The sequence below is a fragment of the Mastigoproctus giganteus genome, chromosome 13, assembly GCF_048544385.1.
Source record: "Mastigoproctus giganteus isolate SK-2022 chromosome 13, ASM4854438v1, whole genome shotgun sequence".
Classification (NCBI taxonomy): Eukaryota; Metazoa; Arthropoda; class Arachnida; order Uropygi; family Thelyphonidae; genus Mastigoproctus; species Mastigoproctus giganteus.
In genome coordinates this window covers 80,232,081-80,256,155 of record NC_143587.1, presented here as the reverse complement: position 1 = coordinate 80,256,155, position 24,075 = coordinate 80,232,081, and the positions used below count along the sequence as shown (strand labels likewise).

At 37.3% G+C, this 24,075-nt stretch overlaps 1 protein-coding gene across 1 annotated transcript in view; it reads right to left on the bottom strand.

Moving 5' to 3' along the window:
• LOC150076212 (prestin-like) overlaps nt 1-24,075 on the bottom strand; it is a 402,991-nt gene that overhangs the window by 225,227 nt on the left and 153,689 nt on the right. Inside the window, exon 7 of the mRNA XM_090387581.1 lies at nt 9,561-9,716. Within this exon, the coding sequence (XP_090243707.1) occupies nt 9,561-9,716 (156 nt within the window). The remainder of the gene's footprint in view (nt 1-9,560; nt 9,717-24,075) is intronic.

The following is a 24,075-nucleotide window of genomic DNA, read 5'->3' as shown; positions in this document are numbered from 1 at the left end:
CTGTTGAAAAAAAGCCGTGAATTAGGGTTGAATTTGAAAGTGTCTGCAATTCTGCCCAGACACGATAGGAGGGAGTATATGATGAGAGCCTTGTCGATCAATTCGGCCCTGGAGGGATTGTGCAAGGCTCAAGGGGTAGAATTTTTTTCAGCCTGGACTGTACTTGTTAACAGGAGAGATTGCTTCTACAGGGATGGGATACACTTAAATAGAAAGGGTGCAAGAATTTTTGCTGATGCTGTCGAGGCAGTGTTAGGTGGGTCGGAAAACTGCTAGTTGGGGGGGATACAAGGACTAATAGATTAACAGTAGCCACTGGCAGAGGTGGAAGTGATTCTTGCACTGCTTCTATTGAAATGAGCAGAAGCCTGAAAAACAAGATGCAGGATATTTCAGAGACTGCTGGGAGTCATTGCGGTACAAGTAAACACATGGGTTGTGTTAGGGTAGCTAAGAATAGAAACAGGTGCATGTATACCTGCGTGTACACCAATGCTAGGAGTTTGGTAAATAAATTTGATGAATTTGAGGTATTGCTCAAAACATCAAAGGCAGATATTGTTGGGATATCAGAGACGTGGTGTCACACAGATATAAGGAATGCAGAACTGGAATTTGGGGAATACAATGTGTATAGAAAGGATAGACAGGACAGGAGGGGAGGAGGGGTTATGCTATTAGTTAAGAAACACATAAAGTCCAAGGAAGTGAAGCCAGTTGACATCGATGGACAGGGCAGTGTCGAGTCAGTTTGGTGTGACATAAGCACTGGAAGATCAAAATTGAGAGAATGAGTGTGCTATAGGCCTAATGACTCTGATACGTATAATAAGATATTGTACAGGGAAATAGAGTGGGCCAGTAAATCAGAGAGTCTTATAATGGGGGATTTTAATTTCCCAGATATTGACTGGAATTTGTGGATTGGTCACTCGCACACTAGCAAGGCTTTTGTGGATTTATTGGATGATTGCTTTCTACATCAGCATGTTCGTGAGGCAACAAGAGGGAGCAATACTCTTGATCTGATTATCAGTAGTGATTCTTCATGCATTAAGAATCTGCAGATAAATGAACCACTAGGTGGCAGTGATCACAGTGTGTTGACGTGGGATTTACTCAAGGAGGTAACTACCATCAGAGGTAAAGGGAAGGGTTTTTGTTTTCGTAAAGGTGACTATGATGGTTTGAGACAGTATTTAAATTCTATACAGTGGGACCAACTGATGATGTTACCAACAGCAAACTCAAAATGGGAAGCATTCAAGGAACTAATCTTGGAGGCTACCAGGTTTTACATACCAACTAAGAAATATTGTTCAAGGTTTAGGCCTAAATGGTTGTCAGATGAACTAATGAGACATGTGGCAGAGAAGAAAAATGCATGGGATACATACAAATTAATGGGTGACATGGAAGCCTATGATAGATATAAGTTGGTCTGTAACCAAGTCACAAAGGAGATTAGGCAGGCAAAGGCAGACTACGAAAAATCCTTGGCAAAGGATGCAAAGAAAAACAGAAAAGAGTTCTTTACCTATTTAAACTCAAGAAGGAAAGGGATGAATCAGATTGGTCCACTGGATATTGATGGTTCAACAGTTGAGGATCCTGCTCAGGTGGCTAACAATCTAAACGAGTATTTTGCATCTACATTCACGCATGAGGAGTTATACAGGAAGGAGAATGATGTAGGTAAAGTAAACATTGGCAGTGAGCTGGATGATTTTGTAATAACTGAGAGGAAAGTGGAGGAGAGATTGTTGAGGATAAACATAAAAAAAGCACCTGGGATGGATGGGATCTATCCAGTTATATTAAAGGAGGCAGCAAAGGAAGTAAGCAAACCCCTAGCCATAATTATGAGAGCTTCTTTGGACTCAGGGGAGGTACCCATAGACTGGAGCTGTGCAAATGTAACCCCAATTCACAAAGGAGGATCAAATGCTGACACAAGTAATTATAGACCTGTTAGTTTAACTTCTGTTCCAGGTAAATTAATGGAGGCACTGGTTAAAGAAGCACTGCAGGATCATCTAGACAAGAATTCAGTTATAGCTCAGACGCAGCATGGTTTTGTTAAGGGCAGGTCTTGCCCGACCAATTTGATTGGATACCATGATGTAGTCACAAAAGAACTGGATGTAGGGAATAACTTTGATATTATATATTTGGATCTTAGAAAGGCTTTTGATACTGTTGCACATGGAAGACTGCTGCACAAATTGGAGCAGTGTGGCATTGGAGGCAAATTGCTGCTATGGATAAGGGGATGGTTGAGTGGCAGAAGACAGAGAGTGGTAATCAATGGACACTGCTCAACGTGGACTAATGTTATTAGTGGAGTTCCTCAGGGTTCAGTGTTGGGTCCGTTGTTGTTTTCGGTGTTTATGAATGATATTGATGATGGGATATCAAGTTTAATGTCCAAGTTTGCAGATGATACAAAGGTTGGCAGGGTTGTTAAGGACACTACTGCCGCTATGCTGCTGCAACAGGATCTGGAAAGGTTGAACAGATGGGCTGAGAGGTGGTAAATGAAGTTTAACATTGACAAATGTAAAGTACTACATATGGGAAACAGTAACCCCAGAGCAACATATCAACTCTGCAGTACTACACTGACAGTGGTGGAGAATGAAAAGGACCTGGGGGTAATTGTGCAGGCAGATATGAAGTTCTCTGAGCAGTGAAGACGAGCTGCAAGAGTAGCTCATGGTGTCTTGTCAATGATATACAGGAATTTTTCTAGCAGGGATAAGGAGGTGATTATTCCCTTGTATAAGGCAATGGTTAGGCCACATCTTGAGTACTGTATACAGGTCTGGAGGCCTCATTTCAAGAAGGATGTAGAGCTGCTGGAACGGGTACAGAGAAGGGCAACAAGATTAGTGAATGGAACAAAGGGTTGCTCTTACGAAGAAAGGCTTAAGTTTTGCAAATTACAGAGTCTGGAGACTAGGCACCGGCGAGGTGATCTGATAGAGGTGTATAAGGCTTTGAATGGTTTGAGCATGCTCAATGCCAATGGGATTCTTCATCTTGCTCAAAATAATCACCTCAGAGGGCATAAATTCAAATTGAGGAAGGACAGATGTCGGATAGATGTGCGGAAATTTGCCTTTGGCCAGCGGGTGGTTGGTTGGTGGAACCGACTTCCGTCACTTGTTGTTGAAGTTGATAGCCTAAACAAATTTAAGGCTCAACTGGACAGGTATTTCGAACGAACGGAGGGGTGACATGGGAGTGGTGTGTGTGTGTTTTTTTTTTTTTTTTTTTTTTTTTTGGCTGATGCTGAATAAGCTTGCTTTCTTGCATCATATGCCTCTACTAATGCTAATGCTAATAATCATAGAAGCCAAAAATGCATATATACTATTAAGAAAATACAGAGCAGAAAAAGTTGGAATTGGAAATTTAGAATGATGAAAAGTGCTGAATCCTACAACAGCTACAAGGGGATCTGTTACAGTACCACAGAAAAGGTAAGATGGCCAAGGCTGAGTATGAGTAAGCACTGTCTAAGAGAGAGCAAAGAATGGAGATAAGCTTTTTGTGTATGTGAAACAAAGAAGAAAACAAATCAGATCAGACCCTTGTATAATAGGTATGCAAAAGTCTTAGATAAACCAACTGACATTGCAAATTAATTGAATAAGTACTTTACATCGATTTTTACTGAAGGAAGACTCTTCGTGGTGAGGCTCTCCTCACCACAAAGAGTCTTCCTGTGTGAGTGAAGCTGGAAAACATGAAATTAGCATTAAAATTTCAGAAGATTATTTATTAGAAAAGCTTTCAAAGCCTAAAGGAAAGAAGGGCTCCTAGAGTTGATGGCATATGCCCAGTAATTTTGAGGGGGGGCAGTCAGAGAGTGCATTGAACCAATGAGGTTACTTATGAGGATATCACTGGACAGGAGAGATTTATTTGGATCAGAGAAGAGCCAATATATCACCAGTATGTGAAGGTGGTTCTAAGAATGAAGTAGTAACTATGGACCAGTTAGTTGACTTCAGCAGTAGGGAAAACCTTGGAGGCAATGTTTAAGAGTGTGATCCAGGGACATTTATATAGAAATGACATTCTGAAGGATATACAAAACACAGTTATGTTAAGCGAGAACTATGTTACTTAACCTAGTAAGCAATTTTGACACAGTCATTCATGAGCTGGATGTTAGGAACAATTTCAGCATAGTTTATCCAGATTTTAGCAAGCCATTTAATTCGGTCCCTCATGGGAAGATACTGTATAAGCTGTATAATTGGGATTACTGGCAAGGTTCTAAGATGGATCATACGGTGGCTGCAGGCTAGAATGCAGAGGGGTGTGATTAATGGATATTCTACAGAGATTGGTATAACATCAAAAGTGGTGTCTCCCAAGGTTTGGTTCTCGGAGCATTATTTCCAATTTGATAAACGTTGACGAGGGGAAAGAGGGTATGATGTCAAAATTTACATATGATGTAAAGAGTGAGAGAGAGTTTTAATGACCAGTGCCAAGCAGCACTCCTTCAGGATGACTTTGAATGGGCTTCAAAAATGGTAAGAAGAGTTGCAGCTATGTTTTAATACAGCAAAATCCAAGGTCACTTGGGGAAATGGCAACCCAGAATTAACTTATACACTTGGTAGGGTTAAATTAAGAACAGTAGAGGAAGAAAGGGATATGGGAATTGTGATATAGGTGGATATGAAGTTCTCTGAGCAGTGTAAACAGGCAGCCAGGAAAGCCTATTGATAATTTATTGAACAACAGCCCATAGAGATAGGGAGGTCATAATCCTACTGTATATGGCAACTGTAAGACCACACTGAGAATATCATGTCCAAGAATGGAGACCTCGTTTGAAAGAGAAAAAAAGACACTGAGCTTCTTGAAAGAGTCCAAAGATGGGCAAGCATGGTAAGATCAACAAGGACAACCATACAAGGAAAGACTTTGATTATGTGGGTTGCAGAGTTGGCATCGGGCACACCTGATTAAGGTTTATAAGAGGCTCTGAGAGGGATTAGTAAAATGAATGAAGGTGAAATTTTCACTGTTATAAAGACCACACTGGGAACTGGGGGCCATAAATTCAAATTACAAGGGAAGAGGTTTAGACTAGATTGCATCTTCCAATATTGGAATATCTGATGTTAGCTGGGTTGCTGATTGAGCAGTTCTGAAATACAAATTTTGCAGCAATGGTCATTTTCCACCAGTTTCTAGGCTATTCAAAACCCATGTGCTCCTGCATGCCAGAGACAGATATTAAACCTCCCAGACAGGACCATCAATCAAAGTTATATGTGTGCAAGTTCACTTTGCCACATATTAGTAAACTCATGCTCTTTTTACACTTTTTGGTGTCAACTACAGTTGAATGTGTTCTAAAAAGTTGCATCAGTGTGTGTTAATTACTGGATAGCTTTTTATGTGCAGTATAGCTGGATAGTTGTGTATTTAACTGGACAGTTAATCACCAGATAGCTTTTTATTTTCATTGTGCATTGATTACACAATGAAATCTCAGTCTATAATGCTCCTATTAAAAAAAAGCACATGGACTTTATCTTGGCTGCAAATTAAGTTATTAGGACCAGAAGTGGGATTCTCATATAAGCTGCACACTAATTAAGTTTCATACAGGGTGATGCAAAATAAGCTGAACAGTTTGTTTTCTCTGTAACTTTAGAACGAAATGTAATAAATGAACTATCTAACTGGTGAATGAAAGCTTTATTCTTGGAAATATTTTACATCATATGTGAAAAATAATATCGGCCAAATGACCACTCCTTCTTGCTTGCAAACATATGCTCTTCTCACAGTGTTTTCCATGGCATTTCTCAGAGTTTCAGGAGATATTGTGGCTATCTCATGCCAGATGTCCTTGTTAGGGCCTGTATAGTTTGAGGGTTATTGGCATACACTTGATCCTTGAGATAGTCCCAAAGCAAAAAATCTGGGGCAGCCAAATCTGGTGAGCACAGTGGCAATCTCACATCACCATTTTTTGAAATAATGCGATTGGGAAAATTCTGCCTTAACAGGCCCATTGTGGCTCGAGCAGTGTGAGCTGTGGCACCATCTTGTTGGAATCACATATTGTCTTCTGGTAGCTGTGGCATCAAAAAATTTTCAACCATTGTCCTACAACACTCTCCATTGACTGTCTGAACAACACCATCATCAACCTTGAAGAAATAAAGTCTAATGATGCATTCAGCTGTTACAGCACACCAAACTGTTACCTTGCAGTGGTCTCTGGTGAGTTATTCTTCAGTTCGCACTGCCTCAAAATTGACAGTTTTGTTTATTAACAAAGCCACTTAACTGAAAATGTGCTTCGTTGCTCATCATCAAATTTGAAATAAAATTCTCATCATTTTTTGCGAGGTTTATAAAGGCACAGGTGTATTCCAGATGCACTTGCTTATCTTCAGGATGAAGGGCTTGGACCAATTGAATCTTGTACGGAAAGTGATGCAAGTCCTTACACAAAATTCGCTGCAGTGAGCAACAAGAGATCATTAATTGAGCAGAGCATCTTCTGATCAATGTTTGAGGTTGATCTGCAACACTCTCCCGTGCATGTGCAATGTTTTCCATTGATCAACCACTATAAGGTCTTCCAGTGTGTCTGGCATCAGAACAGTTCTCCTTTCTTCAAAATTTTGAACTGCAGTGTAAACTGTGTTCCTACTCAGTGCGTCGCAAATGTTATAAAATTGTCTACATGATCATTGCATTAGAACTACTGACCAATTGTTTTCCAAGAAAATTGTGACTATTTTGGTCTGCTGAGCAACTGTGTACCTCTCCATAATTAAATTCTTCAAGGGTTACCTGTAAGATAAACACAAAAAATTACAAACCTAAAAAGAACTAAAAATGTTATGATTTTTTTTTAAATGGTCAGCTTATTTTGTGCCACCCTGTAATTCCAAAGGCTGGTTAAAAAAAATAAATGTAAAGTATTACTACCATTTGCTGTTCCCATGGTATGAAGAGAAATACTCAGCTACTGCTATATTTGGCTAACTCATATCAAAGGACAGAAAGGGATAAACAGAAGAAAAAAAATTAAGTATCCAAATATCCTATAAGTTATTAGAACAGTTAGTCACCTGTTCTTCTAGAACCTGGTTATCAGAAAAGCAAAATAGAGATGATGTAATGGAAACACTTCAAGAAAAGCTCAGAATCAGATCCCAAATGCTCAGACCATGCATGATTTAAATCTATCTATAGCACAAACAGAGCTTTTGGGATCTAAGCTAAAGGAATGGCAGTTACTGAAAAAAACAAAAACAACAACCATATGTTGTTGTTCATGTTCTCTTTGATGAGAGCATTAACCAGAAGATTGGAAGGCTTTTCATCATCTCTGAAATTAAATCTAAAAACAGTTCTACTCCACAGCAGAAACATGAGGTGTGATCAAAAAGTGCAGATACTGAACTAATATTTTGGAAATGAAGTTTATGAAGTGTCACATTCCAAATAATTTCCTCAGATGTTGGAAACCTGTGACTATTCAAGTTTGGGGGGGGGGGGGAAATCAGAGGGAGCTAAATCTTGTGAGTATGGCAGATGGTGGAATGGACAACAGTCATGGATTCAAGAAATTCTTCAATGAGAAGCACAGAATGTTCAGGAGCACTGCCACAATGCAAACGGCAATTCCTTGAAGAATACTTTTTTGGCCATTTTCCTCTGAATGGCATCATGCAGTCACCATATAATTGATTGCAAAGTTACACACATTTTTTTTTTTAAATGTATGGTTTACTATAATATATAAATTTTTTGCAATTCTGAAATAAAATTATGGGCATTATTTGAAATTACATAAATTTGACTATGCAAAACAAGTGCATAATCAACAATACTCTGTCATTCAAAAGATATGATAAGCATAACCTTCACATTTGATTGATAGTGTCTTGATTTTTGAACCTTGGAGATGGAGTCTTCTGTTGAGATGACTAGGATTTTGCTTCCAGGTAATAGCCATACCCATGATTCACCACCAGTAATGAAAGAAGAGAAAGTATGGGTCAGCAGCAGCAGCAGCACATTGATGAAGATGCTATATGTGAGAACTTGCTACTCTGTGATCATCAGTGAGGGACACAAGGCATGAACTTGGCTGGAACTTGAGACATTCCTAAATCTTGTGTTAAAACTGAATGACGTGTTCCATAAGAAATACCAATTTCATTAGCAACTTTGCAGATTGTTAAACAGTGATCACTCCTGATCAGATTATAAACAAGCGACTGAATTATTTTGTGTGACTGAATCAACTTCAAGGTTTTTGAAGTTGAAGGGTGGCCAGAACAAGGATCATTTTTAACAGACAAGTGGCTCTCTTTAAACTTTGCAAACCACCAAAGACATCCTTGAACAACACAAGGCATATTCCCTGAGAGATTTTAAACATTTTATGGATTTCTGTTGCACTTTTCCCTAATTTGAAACAATCTGATGCAAATTCACTGTTTGCTAAAATCAATCATTTTAAAATATGATGAAACACATAAAATACTTTCTGTTCAAAGCATACTAACTGGCTGACTGCAGATATAAATGGGTGATTCTTGCATTAACTATGTCTAGATGCATTTACCAAACATGTTGTGACAAGTTGAATCTCACTACAACCTCACAATTTCAAGATAGAATGTCAGTCAAAATTTTATTCACGCCTCTTGCATCCATTTATATCAATAAATCATGCTATTCACATTCTATGAGAACATGGAACTTATCTTAAGAAAAGTATAATATGCTAAAAACAAGTGGCACACGCAGCAATTTCAAAGTTATTGAGATCTTTTTAGGTCTGCAATCTAACTATACAAAATATTGTTTTTTGTCAAGTAGACAGTAGAGTCAAACTATTCATTACAAAACAAAAATTTAGCCCCCTTGCATGAATCTTGTACCTGTAAAGAAAAATATAATCTATAAACCACTATCTGACTGAAGTAACAATTTTACCAATGCATAGATCAAGTGAAGAACCTTCTAAAACCTATGGACAGCTTTCAACATTTAACACTTTCCATGCACAGTGATGCTAAAATCAAAGATGTATTCACTGGTCTGCAGATCAGAGAATTATTGAAAGATGAAACATTGTGAAAGCAAGTTAAACACTATGGAACTGGAAGCTTAGAAATCTTTGAAGAAAGTTTTTGGACATTTTTGACCAACAATAGAACAGATAACTATAAAATCTCGACTGACGATTATTATAAGCCTACCAAAATCTCAGTTCTAATGTGTCACTAAAAATACACTTTCTCCGTTCCCATTTATATTTCTCTTAGATAACCTTGAATATGTTATATACCTTCTCTCTAGTTTTCAATTCCACAGAAATAAACATGCTGTTCCAGCATTACATAGTTCTAACTACATAAGCCATGATTATTAAAGTTACACACATTTATTTATTTAAAGTATGGTTTACTATAATATATAAATGTTTTGCAATTCTGAAATAAGATTATGGGTATTATTTGAAAATTACATAAATTTATTTTTCTTGCACTTACCAAAATGAGTTCTGCTGGAAGTGGAACTTTTATCTTTTTAATGAGAAACACATTTAATATTTCTTTTATAAGTAGAAGGAAAACCAGCGATGAAAGAGACAAAAGAGCGACTATATAGTTTGCAGATGTTATATTTTGAATAACACCAGCCCAACACTGAAAGAAACCACAGTGAAACATTTTTAAAAATGTAAAATGCATAATAAAATTTTAGGGCTAAAGCCTCAAACTGTGGGAAAATTTACAGACAAAATTAGTGCAATTGCATTATGTCTATATGCATTAAATTAAAAGTTACTATAGTGGCATTGTTTCATTATATCTCATATTGTGAATACCTTCACAAAGAGTTGCTTATCCAGTTATACTTCGAATAAGTACTTTCCCAATAGAGAAGACTATTTTTACTTATTCTCATTGGATACCACCACCACCCAGATGGCTATTTCAGTGCTATTTAGCCATACATTAGTGGGTGAGTGGGTAAGTGCTCTGATGGTGTAACAGCTGACAACCCAGTTGTGAAAATAATTTCACAATATGTGAGATGCCAAATGGTTTTTATACTTAATAAAAATTTAAGGTCAAAGCCTAATTATTTTCACTTTCACAACTGAGTTGCCAGCTGTTATATCATCAGTCGCCAGCTGTTATACCATAATTCAAATAGCAGAAGACTACTATAGAGAATTATACAAGGAGCAAAGGAATGATGCCAGCAGTGGGGGAGATGGATTGCAAATTAGTAACACATACAACATACACTAGACTCCCGCTAGTCCGAACTAATTGGGACCGAGCCCTGTTCAGATTAGCAGAATTTTGGATTAGCCGAATAACTGCAATAATGCAGAAGCAAGCAGTAAAACAGGTCTAGTTTATTAAGGAATGAATGTATAGTAAGCCTACTAGCATTTGTACGCGAGCGTAACACACCGGAAGCAAACCCCCCTCCACGCTATGACTAATTGCACGCGACATTGTGCATTAAAAGTGAATGTTTATATCTTCGCTCTACATTACATTTTATAGTTTAGTTTAGTTCAGTCTGCTGCCACAATGGCCATGAAACTGAAACACATAACGTGTACATTGAAAGATAAGCTGGAAGTTTTGAAAAGGCTGGACAAGGGGGAAAGTGCAATGAAATTAGCAATAGAGTTTGGAGTGGGCAAGGTCACAGTAACTGACTGGAAAAAAAACCGTGCAAAGATCGAGCAGTTTTGTACCTCTACTTCAGAAAAATCAGTTGAAAATCAACAAACAGTAAGGCCCTCAACATTTGACAAGCTTGATGAAGCCTTATTCATGCGGTTCACTCAGGAAAGAGGAAGGGGAACACCACTAAGTGAACCTCTTGTTAGAGAAAAGGCAATTCATCTCAACAAACTAATGAAAGGTGATGAATCATTTAGTGCGAGTACCGGTTGGTTTGATCGCTGGAAGAAGCGCCATGGGATTCGCCAGCTAACGATCACCGAGGAGCAATTATCAGCTGATCATGCTACAGCAGAGATTTGGGTGAGTTCGCTGATTTGGTATCACATTATTCACCTCAGCAGATATATAACGCTGATGAGACAAGTTTAAATTTTAAGGCTTTGCCCACAAAAAGGCTAGCATCTCAACAAGAAATGCATGCCCCAGGTTTTAAAATGAATAAGGAGCGAGTGACGTTGATAGCATGTAGTAATGCTTCAGGAAATCACAAGCTACCTTTGATGATGATCGGTAAATCAGCGAAGCCGAGAGCTTTTAAAAATATGAACATTAACAATCTTCCAGTTCATTATAAAAGTCAAAAAAAAAAGCTTGGATGAACAGACAGCTTTTCATTGAGTGGTTTCATAATCAATTTGTCCCAGCAGTGAAACGTTTCAGCAATGAAAATGATTTACCACCTCGTGCCATTCTCCTCATAGACAATGCGTCGTCCCACCCAGACGTTTCCGAGTTGACATCAGGCGATATAAAGGCAGCTTTTTTACCGCCTAATTTAACACCGTTATTACAGCCCATGGACCAGGGGGTGTTACAGTCTATCAAGCTTGCATACAGAAAGAAATATCTTAGGTCCTTGATAGAAGATAACACCAATTCACTTTCTTTACATGAGAAAATGAAACAAGTGAACTTAAAAGATGTTGTATACTGGGTTGCTGAGTCGTGGGAGGGTGTAACCGAGCAGTCCATACAAAGATCATGGAAGAAATTATGGCCCTCTCTCAGCTTTGTCGATAGCTCTGATGAAAACAATGACATAGAACAATTAATTCAGCTCGTACGGGAAATTCCCGGGTGCGAGGAAGCAATAGAATCTGACGTTAACGAGTGGATTGCAGAGGATGGAATAGGTCATGAAAACCTGTCGGATGAGGACATCATGGCAGCTGTCACCCAAGAAGACTCCAAGCAGAATGATGACGAGCCCGGTGTTTCTGCGGAACAACTTGTGTCGCACACAGACGCGACAGTGGCCCTTGACCTCGCTTTACGCTACTTAGAACAACATCCCAGCGCTACACTGGCAGACTACATGTTTATGAAACGGTGGCAAAACATAGCATCATCTAGCCAATTTTCATTGTTACGTCAAAAGAAACTAACAGAGTTTGTTACTTCTGAAAAATGACTTTTGTTCCTGTTTTGGTGTGTAAGTATAGATCTGTAATTTTAACAGGCCATGTCAAACACTGATTTATTAATTTTGTATTAGTACAGTACTACAATAAAATACAATTGTTTTGTGGAATTCTAAATGTTTTTGTACCATTCATGCCATTTAAATTTAACTGGAAAATACAAAAAACGTATATTTTGCGTACTAAAAAATTTCCTCTCCGCCGACCGAAACGTGTTTGGATTAGGCGGATGTTCAGATTAGCGGGAGTCCACTGTACCTGATATCCTTCCTGATGAGGTAGAACATACATTGAAGAAAATGAAGAATCAGAAAGCCCTGGGGGAAGATGAAGTTACTGTAGAGTTGTTAAAATTGGGAGGAAGAGATATGGCACAAAAACTGGCACGACTCTTCACAAAATGCATTAGATAAGGCATGACGCCCAAGGAGTGGAATAATGCAATCATAGTTTTGCTTCATAAGAAAGGAGATAAATCAGAAATTGGAAATTATAGACCAATTAGCTTGTTATCCCACATCTACAAGTTGTTCACAAGGGTCATTACTAACAGATTAGAAAGAATACTTGATGAGAATCAACTAAAAGAGCAAGCTGGCTTTAGGACAGGATTCTCAACTATGGATCACCTTCACGTAATGTCATAGCTAATGGAGAAAGCAAATGAATATAAAACACCATTATGCCTGGCATTTGTGGATTATGAAAAGGCATTTGGCTCCATACAGCATAAGGCAATGTTTCGGGCACTGGAAAGACAAGTCATAGATACCCCATATATTATGATTTTGAAGAAAATATGAGAATGCTACCTCCTTTATTAGACTAGACAAAGAAGTAGCAAATTTAAAATTGAGAAAGGAGTTCGACAAGGAGACAATATCTCCAAAGTTGTTTACTGCTGCCCTTGAGGAAGCTTTCAGAAGATTAGACTGGTCGCAGAAAGGAGTCAATGTGAATGGAGAGTACCTAAATTATTTATGATTTGCAGATGATATTGTGATCATAAGCCATGAGTCCAAAGAATTGGAGGAAAATTTCAATCAGTTATGCAGAGTTTGTAAGGATTTTGGACTAAAGATGAATATGGCTAAAACAAAAGTAATGATGAATAAGTGTGCCACAGAAAGGGATATAATGATTGAAGGAGCAGTAATTGAAAAGGTGGAGTCATATACTTATCTGGGACAAGTCATCAGCTGTAATAATGATAAATGGCTGGAAGACAAGAGAAGAATAAATTTTGGATGGATAGCATTCTGGAAATATAGTCACATACTGAGGAGCAATAGCCCAATTTGTCTGAAACGTAAAAAAATGAACCAATGTATACTACCCACAATGACTTATGGAAGTGAAACTTGGGCACTCACCAAAAGAATGGAAGAGAAGCTGAGAACAACATAGCAAAGAATGGAAAATTATATTGGGAATCAAACTGTTAGATAAGAAGAGAAACACATGGATTAGGTAGCAAACTCAAATAAAGGACATTCTTAACAAAACTAAAGAACTAAAATGGTCTTGGGTAGGACACATAGCTCAAAGACAGGATGACAGATGGACTAAGAAAATAACGGAATGGTACCCAAGAAGAGCTAGAAGAAAACCTGGAAGACAATGACAGAGATGGATGGATGAAATTCATGAGTTTGTGGGTAGTAAATGGATGGCCATTGCACAAAACAGAAGGAACTGGAAAGTTGCTAATAGAGAGGCCTTCATCCTGTAGTGGATTGAAAATGGCTGATGATGATACCATCAGGGTATCTACAAACTTGCCAATGAAGGGTCAAGTGGCCCTGAAGCAGCCACCTGGGTGGTAGCATCTACTGAGAATAAGTAATAATAGTCTTCTCTATTGTTGAAGTGATACTTATTTAAAGTATAACCGGATAAGCAACTCGTGAAGGTATTCACAATATGAGATGTAACGAAACAATGCGACTACAATAACTTTAGTTTATTTATTGCATATAGATAGTGGTGAGCTATAGTGGGCTCACAATAGCCCATTATTTTTTTTTGAAAATTTGGAGCCCATTGTTGAGATGATCATTAATTTTACAAATAAAATCCTGAATGCAATTATTGAGTATTCAGAGCCGAAACTACGGTGGGGCAAAGGGGGGTGCCATTCCTAGCATTTTAATGGCACAATTGATCAGTTATGTATTTTAAAATTACTTCATTTCTGATTTAATTACAGTCCGACCTCTATTTAAGGAACTTCTTTATTGCAAATTTTTTTTGATTCCCCTTGGTTTTAAAATAGTTTCCATTGAACAAAAAAAAATTTCCATGTAACGAACGGGTTAGGCGAGAACTTTGTATGCATTGTTCTCACCTCTGGCCTTTAGGCAATTTAGGTAATTAGAAAGTGCGAATTAAGGGTGAAAGGGATTACTGTTTCGCAATGTTAGTGGTATTCGTAAAACCTATGCAATCACATACCGAGAAGTCGCAATAGTCAATATGCTTTCCATAGCCAGTCAGAGGATTAAGAAGATTCTCGATATGGATTACAGCCTCTGGTCAACCTGTGTTGTGGTTCCCCTGTACTCCAACAAATGGGCATATGTTTTTCGGAAAAGTGAGTGATCCATGCCTTCCAGTAAATTGCTCCTGTCTATGTTTACATGGTCACAGTATCTGTGTGATTCCAACATTTTGCACTGTATTCAAAGAACTAGTGACAGTAGCAAAGTGGAGGAGGGGGAGGGGATTGAGCAACTAAGATATTATATAAACGTTACAAAGATGAAATGTTGGCAGATTTTGAATCTTTGTCGATCCTTTCACTGTGTAGAAAATGTTCTAAAATATAATGGCATACAGGTAATAATTGAAAAAAAAAAAAAAAAACTGTATCACCAATCTACCAAAAACCTAGTGCGAATTAAGGATGATTGCTAAAAAAACTTGATGTGGAAACTATAAAGATCGGTCATGCATTCGAGCAACACGACTGATCTTTAAGCAGCTTGTATCTTGTGGGCAGCAATTGCGGGTTGAAGGAATTATCCCGCTTTGTGCAAACATTTTGAACCAGAAGTTAAATATTCCGGATTATTAAATCGACTTTTAAATTTGGAATTTCTTAGCCATTTAGAACTAATGATCGACATCCTGCAGGGGCTCTCTTACCTTTCAGAAGCTTTACAGAATGACAATTGTAAAAGCATATAAATTAATTATTCAAACTATCAATGCTATTGCTAATTTGAAAAATTCTGAAGGAAATTATGAAGCTAAATTTGAGAGCATGTTGAAGTGGAAACAATTTGAAGGAATCAAAATTGAAAGTAAAAAAATTACCTTGTGACAAGTCTTAAAGGATTAGTTATTAATGCAACAGGGTGATCTTAAATTAAATAACGATACCATTGAAAGAAATTTTAAACATATGCTACCCGAAATCATGGAATATGAAAGAACTTTTGTCTCGGTGGCAAGAAGGTGAAAACCAAACAAGAAATTTAAGTTTTCTGAGAAAATATGAAATAAAAATTAATGATTTTAGAGATTTTGTCGAAGACAGTTTATCTTTAAAATCGAGTGAAATTCCCTTCTCAATTAAGAAAGCCGGAAATATCTTTGAAACAATTCCGATTAGTAGTGCTGAGGCGGAGCAAGCTTTCAGCATAATGAATAATATTATGTGAATGAATGAATAACATTGACAATTAAACATGTTGCAGATTATGATGACCATACATCTAAATGGAAAACCATTGATTCAATTTGATCCGGATCGTTACGTCAAATCATTCCTCTGTAATCATCACTCAGCTATTGAGCAAAGCAGAAAATCGACAACAAATATTAATAAAGAAGTAAACTGGCAATTTTTGGAATAAATTTTTCTTGAATATTTTGTGAAATAATTTTTTTCATGTAATCTGTGTACTTTGTGTCTACTATTTCTAGAAAAACCAAAATAACAAACAACGAACATCATAAATCCATTGTATCTTGTCTTCCAGTTGTTAAAAAAAAGATGAATAAAAAAAGGTTGCGCGTGTGCCGAGCATGCACAGTATATGGTTTATGCGAAACATCCTTCGCGTTTCTTTTAGGTATTTTGATTTGTATATATCGATTACGAAATAAAAGGGCTTGTTTATTATAAATATTTTATTGATCATTCACAGATTTTCATAATTTCTGGAAGACAAGATACAATGGATTTATGATGTTCGTTGTTTGTTATTTGGTTTTTAGGGGTATTAGCAACTAAGGCCATATTGCTCTGGGGATATGCGGTGGTCATTCTCTGACCTTTCCACATCCTCCATATTTGGTGGTCACAGGCTCGAACCCCAGTCTAATCAAGAAGCGTGTGCTATGCACTGCTGCTCTTGCCCACCTGGCTACAGAGGCGCCAGGGATTTGTGATAACTAAAGTAAGAGACGCATACTTGCGAGTGCAACGTATCTAAATATCTCTGTAAAATAGCACCGAATGATGTACTGACCTAGTAGTTGAAGCAACATACGCAACCTAACAATGGAATGTAACGAAAATGCGACACAAAAAAAGAAATTGTTGACAAATAATTGTATTGTTGCAATTATACTTACTGCAGTAGTAACTTCAGGAAGCATGATTGTGACATCATACTATTCAAAAATTCTAAAAAGTTAGAACTCCAGACACTGTCGTATCCAGTTATCATCGTAAGGTGAGGCATGACTACTGGTTTTTAAGTGTTTTTTTTTTTTTAGATAGACCTAGGAACATTTTACACAATCACTTATATGCATGGTTAAGGGGGTAATAAGCCGCATCTGTCCACCTCCCTAAACCACCCCTGACTCGAGATATCAAACCGGTCACAAAAAATGCATCATGCGCTCTAATCACACTACTAGTAGTGCGAGCGTGGGAAACGCCTCTAACGGAAGCCGCAGATGACGTCACTTCCGTGACCGATCAGATTTACTCGGTAGAAAGTCGGAAAAACTGTGAGCCCAATGTTAAAATATTCACAGCTCACCACTGCATATAGACATGATGTAACTACACTAACTTATATGTCTGTAAATTTTCCCACAGTTTGAGGCTTTAGTCTTACATTTTTTAAGTATTAAACTACTAAACGCCATTTGGCATCTCTCATATTGTGGTATTATTTTCACAACTGTATTGTGAAAATAATACCACAATATAAGAGATGGATACCTACAAGGATACCTATCCACTGGCTGATGAAGAGCCAAACAATCCTGAAACATCACCAGGGTACCTACCTACCCACTGAAGAAGGGTCAAATAGCTCCAGAATGGTTACTAGGGGGAGTCTGATGCTGCATGGAGTTTCCAAGAATAGGTAACAACAGTCTTCTACTGGGGAAGTGTTGCCTATTCAAGGAGTTTTTGAGTGGTGTGAGTTGAAGCAGTTACTGTCCCTTTCATTCTACACCGTTTCTTTTCCTCTTCCACTCCTGTTACTTTCCCCTCTACTTTTTTTGCTTTTCTAAGTCTAATAGGGACAAGTGGATAGTAGAGTTATTATCCCACAGATATACAAAATAGCCCTGAAACAGCCATCTCGGTTGTGGTGTCTACTGATAATAAATAACAATAGTCTTCTCTATTGGAGAAGAGTTACTTATTCAAAGTATAGCCATACAGGCAACTCGTAAAGGTATTCACAATATGAGATTAATGAAACAATGCTACTATAATAACTCAGTTAATTTATAGTGTATAGACATGACGCAATTGCACTAACTTATATGTATGCAAGTAAAATGCATTATAAAGTTTTTTTAAAACTTTCTAAAACAAATATTAATTTGAATTACTGGAAAAAAAGACTCTGCATCAGGGATCATATCAGTAACACTTACTTGCAAAAAACAACTAAACTGCATTAAAATAAATATATAGAAATAAGTAAAAATATTAGTTGAAATTAAATTAAAAGTAATTAAGGACAAATAAAACAAAAGTGATAAATATACTAAGGGTGATAAAAATCACCCTTAGTATATTTATCATATATATTTCATATATTTCTATATATATTTCAGTATATTTATTTCAGTTGTAGAGAATGAAAAGGACCTGGGGGTAATTGTGCAGGAAAACATGAAGTTCTCTGAGCAGTGCAGACAGGCTGCAAGAGTAGTTCATGGTGTCTTGTCAATGATATACAGGAATTTTTCTAGCAGGGATAAGGTGATGATTATTCCCTTGTATAAGGCAATGGTCAGGCCACACCTTGAGTACTGTATACAGGTCTGGAGGCCTCATTTCAAGAAGCATGTAGAGCTGCTGGAACAAGTACAGAGAAGGGCAATAACATTAGTGAATGGAACAAAGGGTTGCTCTTATGAAGAAAGTCTTAAGTTTTGCAAATTACAGTGTCTGGAGACTAGGCACTGGCAAGGTGATCTGATAGAGGTGTATAAAGCCTTGAATGGTTTGAGCATGCTCAATGCTGATGGGATTCTTCCTCTTGCTCAGAATAATGACCTGAGGGGGCATAAATTCAAATTGAGGAAAGACAGATGTAGGATAGATGTGCGGAAATTTGCCTTTAGCCAGCAGGTAGTTGGTTGGTGGAACAAGTACAGAGAAGGGCAATAACATTAGTGAATGGAACAAAGGGTTGCTCTTATGAAGAAAGGCTTAAGTTTTGCAAATTACAGTGTCTGGAGACTAGGCACTGGCAAGGTGATCTGATAGAGGTGTATAAAGCCTTGAATGGTTTGAGCATGCTCAATGCTGATGGGATTCTTCCTCTTGCTCAGAATAATGACCTGAGGGGGCATAAATTCAAATTGAGGAAAGACAGATGTAGGATAGATGTGCGGTAATTTGCCTTTAGCCAGCAGGTAGTTGGTTGGTGGAACAAGTACAGAGAAGGGCAATAACATTAGTGAATGGAACAAAGGGTTGCTCTTATGAAGAAAGGCTTAAGTTTTGCAAATTACAGTGTCTGGAGACTAGGCACTGGCAAGGTGATCTGATAGAGGTGTATAAAGCCTTGAATGGTTTGAGCATGCTCAATGCTGATGGGATTCTTCCTCTTGCTCAGTAGTTGGTTGGTGGAACAGACTTCCATCCTCTGTTGTGGAAGTTGATAGTCTAAATAAATTTAAGGCTCAGCTGGAGAGGTATTTCGAACGAACGGAGGGGTGAAGTGGAAGTGGTTTTTTTTTTTTTTTTTGGCTGATGCTGCATAAGCTTGCTTTCTTGCATCATATGCCTCTACTAATGCTAATGCTAAAATATATATGGAATAAAATAAGTAAAAATCACAAAACACAGGAAAGTAGCTTCCAAGTACCCCTTTATTAACTGTTTTTATATATTTTATTGCTTTTAGTATATTGATTTATCTGTTCTTAATTGCTTTTAACTACTGTTAACTTATTTTTAATTTATATTTTTACATACCTCTGTATATTTATTTTAATAAAGTTTTGTCAGTTGTAGGAAATAATTTTTACTGACTGCTAATATGAATTATCAACCAATTTTGTATTTATTTAAGATATTGATGAAGGCATACTAGGCTTAGTGTCTAGGTTTGCAGATGATACAGAGGCTGGCAGGGTGATTAATGGCCATAATCAGGATATGCTTCTGCAACAAGATCTAGAAAAATTAGACAGATTTGCTGAGAAGTGGCAACTGAAGTTTGACGAATGCAAGTTATTGCATATGTAGCAGTAAACCTAGAGTAATATACCAACCATGTGGAACAACACTGAGGGTAGCGGAGGAAAAGAAAAAACCTGGGATAATTGTGCAGTCAGACATGAAGTTCTCTGAGCAGTGCAGATGCGGTGCTAGGCCAGCTCATGGAGTTTTTGTTAATGATATACAGGAATTTTGCCAGCAGGGATAAGGAGGTGATTATTCCACTGTATAAGGCAATGGGTAGGTCACATCTTGAGTATTGCATACAGATCTGAAAGCCTTATTTTAGGAAGGATGTAGATCAGTTGGAATAGAGAAGTTTCAGAGAAGAGCAAAGAGATTAGTGGGGGAACAAAAAGTTTTTCTTACCAAGAAAGGCTTCAGTTCTGCAAATTGGAGCATCTGGAAACTATTTACCTACAAGTAGATCTGATTGAGGTTTAAGGCTCAGAATGGATTGAGTAAGCTAAATGCTGATGGCATCCTTCCTCTTTCTCAGAATACACACACGAGGGAGCATCAGTTCAAGTTGAGGATGGATGGCTGCAATACAGATGTAAAGGAGTGCTTCCAGTCATCATGTAGTTAATAGCTGAAACAAATTTCCATTGGGAGTTGTGGAAGCGAGTACAGGCAGTTCCCAGGTTTACAAGTTTTTTTTCAAGTATCATGTATCAATAAAATCGAAAATATGAACATTAATTGAAAAAAATGAATGTTAAACATTCATAAATACCGCATTTCAAACCATGTGCATAGCTATACAATACAGTGCACCTCACTTTATGATATTAATCCCTTCCAGAGACACTATCGTATCATGAAAATATCGTAATATGAACCCAACAACACATTGTTTTTTGGTAATTCGTTCCATGACTTTGGAAGTTGAAATTTTCGCTATATAACTCTCTAAATGGTTGATTTTATAGTATAAATTGTATTAGTTACCAATTCAAATCATTAAAATGTATTATACTTTCATTGTAATCATATGTTCTGTTATAAAAAACCAATTTTGAATGGCTTTGTGATATTTTTCTAAAGCACATTTCTAGAGATCACGACCATAAAACAATAAAAACAATTTGCACTTTCCGGTTTATTGGGCTTTTCTGTTACTACAAGCAATTATAAATGGGTAGTAAACTCCATGTTATTGCATTTCCGAAAATACCGATAACTGGAATTGTGTGGTATTTTAGGTTATTATGGTGAAATGTGTTTTCCCTTTACTGAAATCTTCAATCGTATAAAAAACAAATAAAATTTTGGAATCTTCTCTTCATTCCTGTTTTTTTTTTAAGCTTCGTAAACTTGTTACCCTACACAAATCGTATTAGTTGCAATTTGTGCATTCCGTTAAAAAATGCTTGACATGCTATTGAAATTTATAAAGAAAAGAGAAGATTATCTTGGAAACAAATGCCTCTTGAAGCATTTCTGAAGAAGACGACTCCTTGTGCAACAAACCAACAAGTGCTGAGCCAATAATGAGTGATCAACGAGTGTGCATTTAGTAGATGATGATGAAGAACAATAAAACATTCTTTAACATTTGTAAGTAGTAAATAATTTCTTTATTATTATAATTTTCTTGATTTTACAGGCTACATTTTCCTTTCTTTGAATAAATCAATCATTGTGTAAACATAAACTAATTAACTAACTAATTTCAACTAAGGCGCATTTAGGGCTAGAGCCTCAAGCTGCAAACAAATTTAGACTATGTATATAAAGTGCTTAGCATCATAATACACAGCCATTTCTGAATAAACAGAAAATTTTTAAGGTGGCATCGTTTTAGGTTATATCTCATATTGTGAATACCTTCACAACGAGTTGCCATGATATTGCACTACTTCGAATAAGTAACGCTTCACCTAAGGAGAAGACTAGTGTTACTTATTCTCAGATAGGTACCACCACCCAGACAGCACTGTTTCAGGGCTATTTGGCCCTTCGTCAGTGAGTGGGTAGGTACCCAAGTGATGCAATGATGGCAAAAACAGTTATGAGGTATAACTCCACAATATGAGAGATGCCTGATGGTGTATGATGTATTTAGACTAAGGCGCATTTAGGGCTAGAGCCTCAAGCTGCGAACAAATTTAGACTATGTATATAAAGTGGTTAGCATCATAATACACAGCCATTTCTGAATAAACAGAAAATTTTTAAGGTGGCATCGTTTTAGGTTATATCCCATATTGTGAATACCTTCACAACGAGTTGCCATGATATTGCACTACTTCGAATAAGTAACGCTTCACCTAAGGAGAAGACTAGTGTTACTTATTCTCAGATAGGTACCACCACCCAGACAGCACTGTTTCAGGGCTATTTGGCCCTTCGTCAGTGAGTGGGTAGGTACCCAAGTGATGCAATGATGGCAAAAACAGTTATGAGGTATACCTATCTGAGAATAAGTAACACTAGTCTTCTCCTTAGGTGAAGCGTTACTTATTCGAAGTAGTGCAATATCATGGCAACTCGTTGTGAAGGTATTCACAATATGAGATATAACCTAAAACGATGCCACCTTAAAAATTTTCTGTTTATTCAGAAATGGCTGTGTATTATGATGCTAAGCACTTTATATACATAGTCTAACTAATTTCATTGTTGAGAACATAATCAATATTTTGAATATTGTCTATGGGAAATAAATTCATGCTTTATGAGTGTACACTAGGAACGAATTAACTCATAAAGTCGGGATCTACCCGTAGTTTTAAATAAATTTAACTAGACAAAACTATTAGAGGGGATGGACAGGTGATATGAGATTTTTTTTTTGGCTGATGCTGTATAAGCTTGCTTTCTTGCATTATTTTTCACTACCAATATTAATTATGAATATCTGCATTTTTTAGTATAAATTTCTACCATTTCAGTTCCCATTTACAAAATGATTCAAGTAAGAACATAAATTTCACATGGTTCCCTATTCTGAAATTCAGAAGATAGTCACATTTTTTTTAATGGCTTGAACTATGTGAAACAAAGTACCTATTGTTTCTGTACAATGCACACATGCACATCTAAAGACATTAGCATTAGTAGAGGCATATGATGCAAGAAACCAAGCTTATGCAGCATCAGCCAAAAAAAAAACTTCCACTTCACCCCTCCGTTCATTCAAATACCTGTCCAGCTGAGCCTTAAATTTATTTAGGCTATTAACTTCCACAACAAGCGATGGAAGTCTATTCCAACAAACAACTACCGGCTGGCTAAAGGCAAATTTCTGCACATCTATCCTACATCTCTCTTTCCTCAATTTGAATTTATGCCCTCTCAGGTGATTATTCTCAGCAAGAGAAAGAATCCCATCAGCATTGAGCATGCTCAAACCATTCAAGGCTTTATACACCTCTATCACATCACCTTGCCAGTGCCTAGTCTCCAGACACTGTAATTTGCAAAACTTAAGCCTTTCTTCGTAAGAGCAACCCTTTGTTTCATTCACTAATCTTGTTGCCCTTCTCTGTAATCATTCCAGCAGCTCTACATACTTCTTGAAATGAAGACTCCAGACCTGTATACCGTACTCAAGGTTTGGCCTGACCATTGCCTTATACAGGATAATAATCACCTCCTTATCCCTGCTAGAAAAATTCCTGTATATCATTGACAAGACACCATGCTACTCTTGCAGCCCGTCTGCACTGCTCAGAGAACTTCATATCTGCCTGCGCAATTATCCCCAGGTCCTTTTCATTCTGCCATATGTAGTACTTTACATTTGTCAATGTTAAACTTCATTTGCCACCTCTCACCCCATCTGCTCAAATTTTTCAGATCCTGTTGCAGCAGCATAGCGTCAGTAGTGTCCTTAACAACCCCGCCAACCTTTGTATCGTTTGAAAACTTGGACATTAAGCTTGATATACCATCATCAATATTATTTATAAATACAGAAAACAATAATGGACCCAACACTGAACCCTGAGGGACTCCACTAATAACATTAGTCCACAATGAGCAGTGTCCATTGATTAGTCTTCTCCCTCTCAACCACCCCTTTATCCATAGCAGCAATTTGTCTCCAATGCCACACTGCTCCAATTTGTGCAGCAGTCTTCCATGTGCAACAGTATCAAAAGCCTTACTAAGATCCAAGTATATAATATCAAAGTTATTCCCTGCATCCAGTTCTTTTGTGACTGCATCATAATATCCAATCAGATTGGTCAGGCAAGACTTCCCCTTA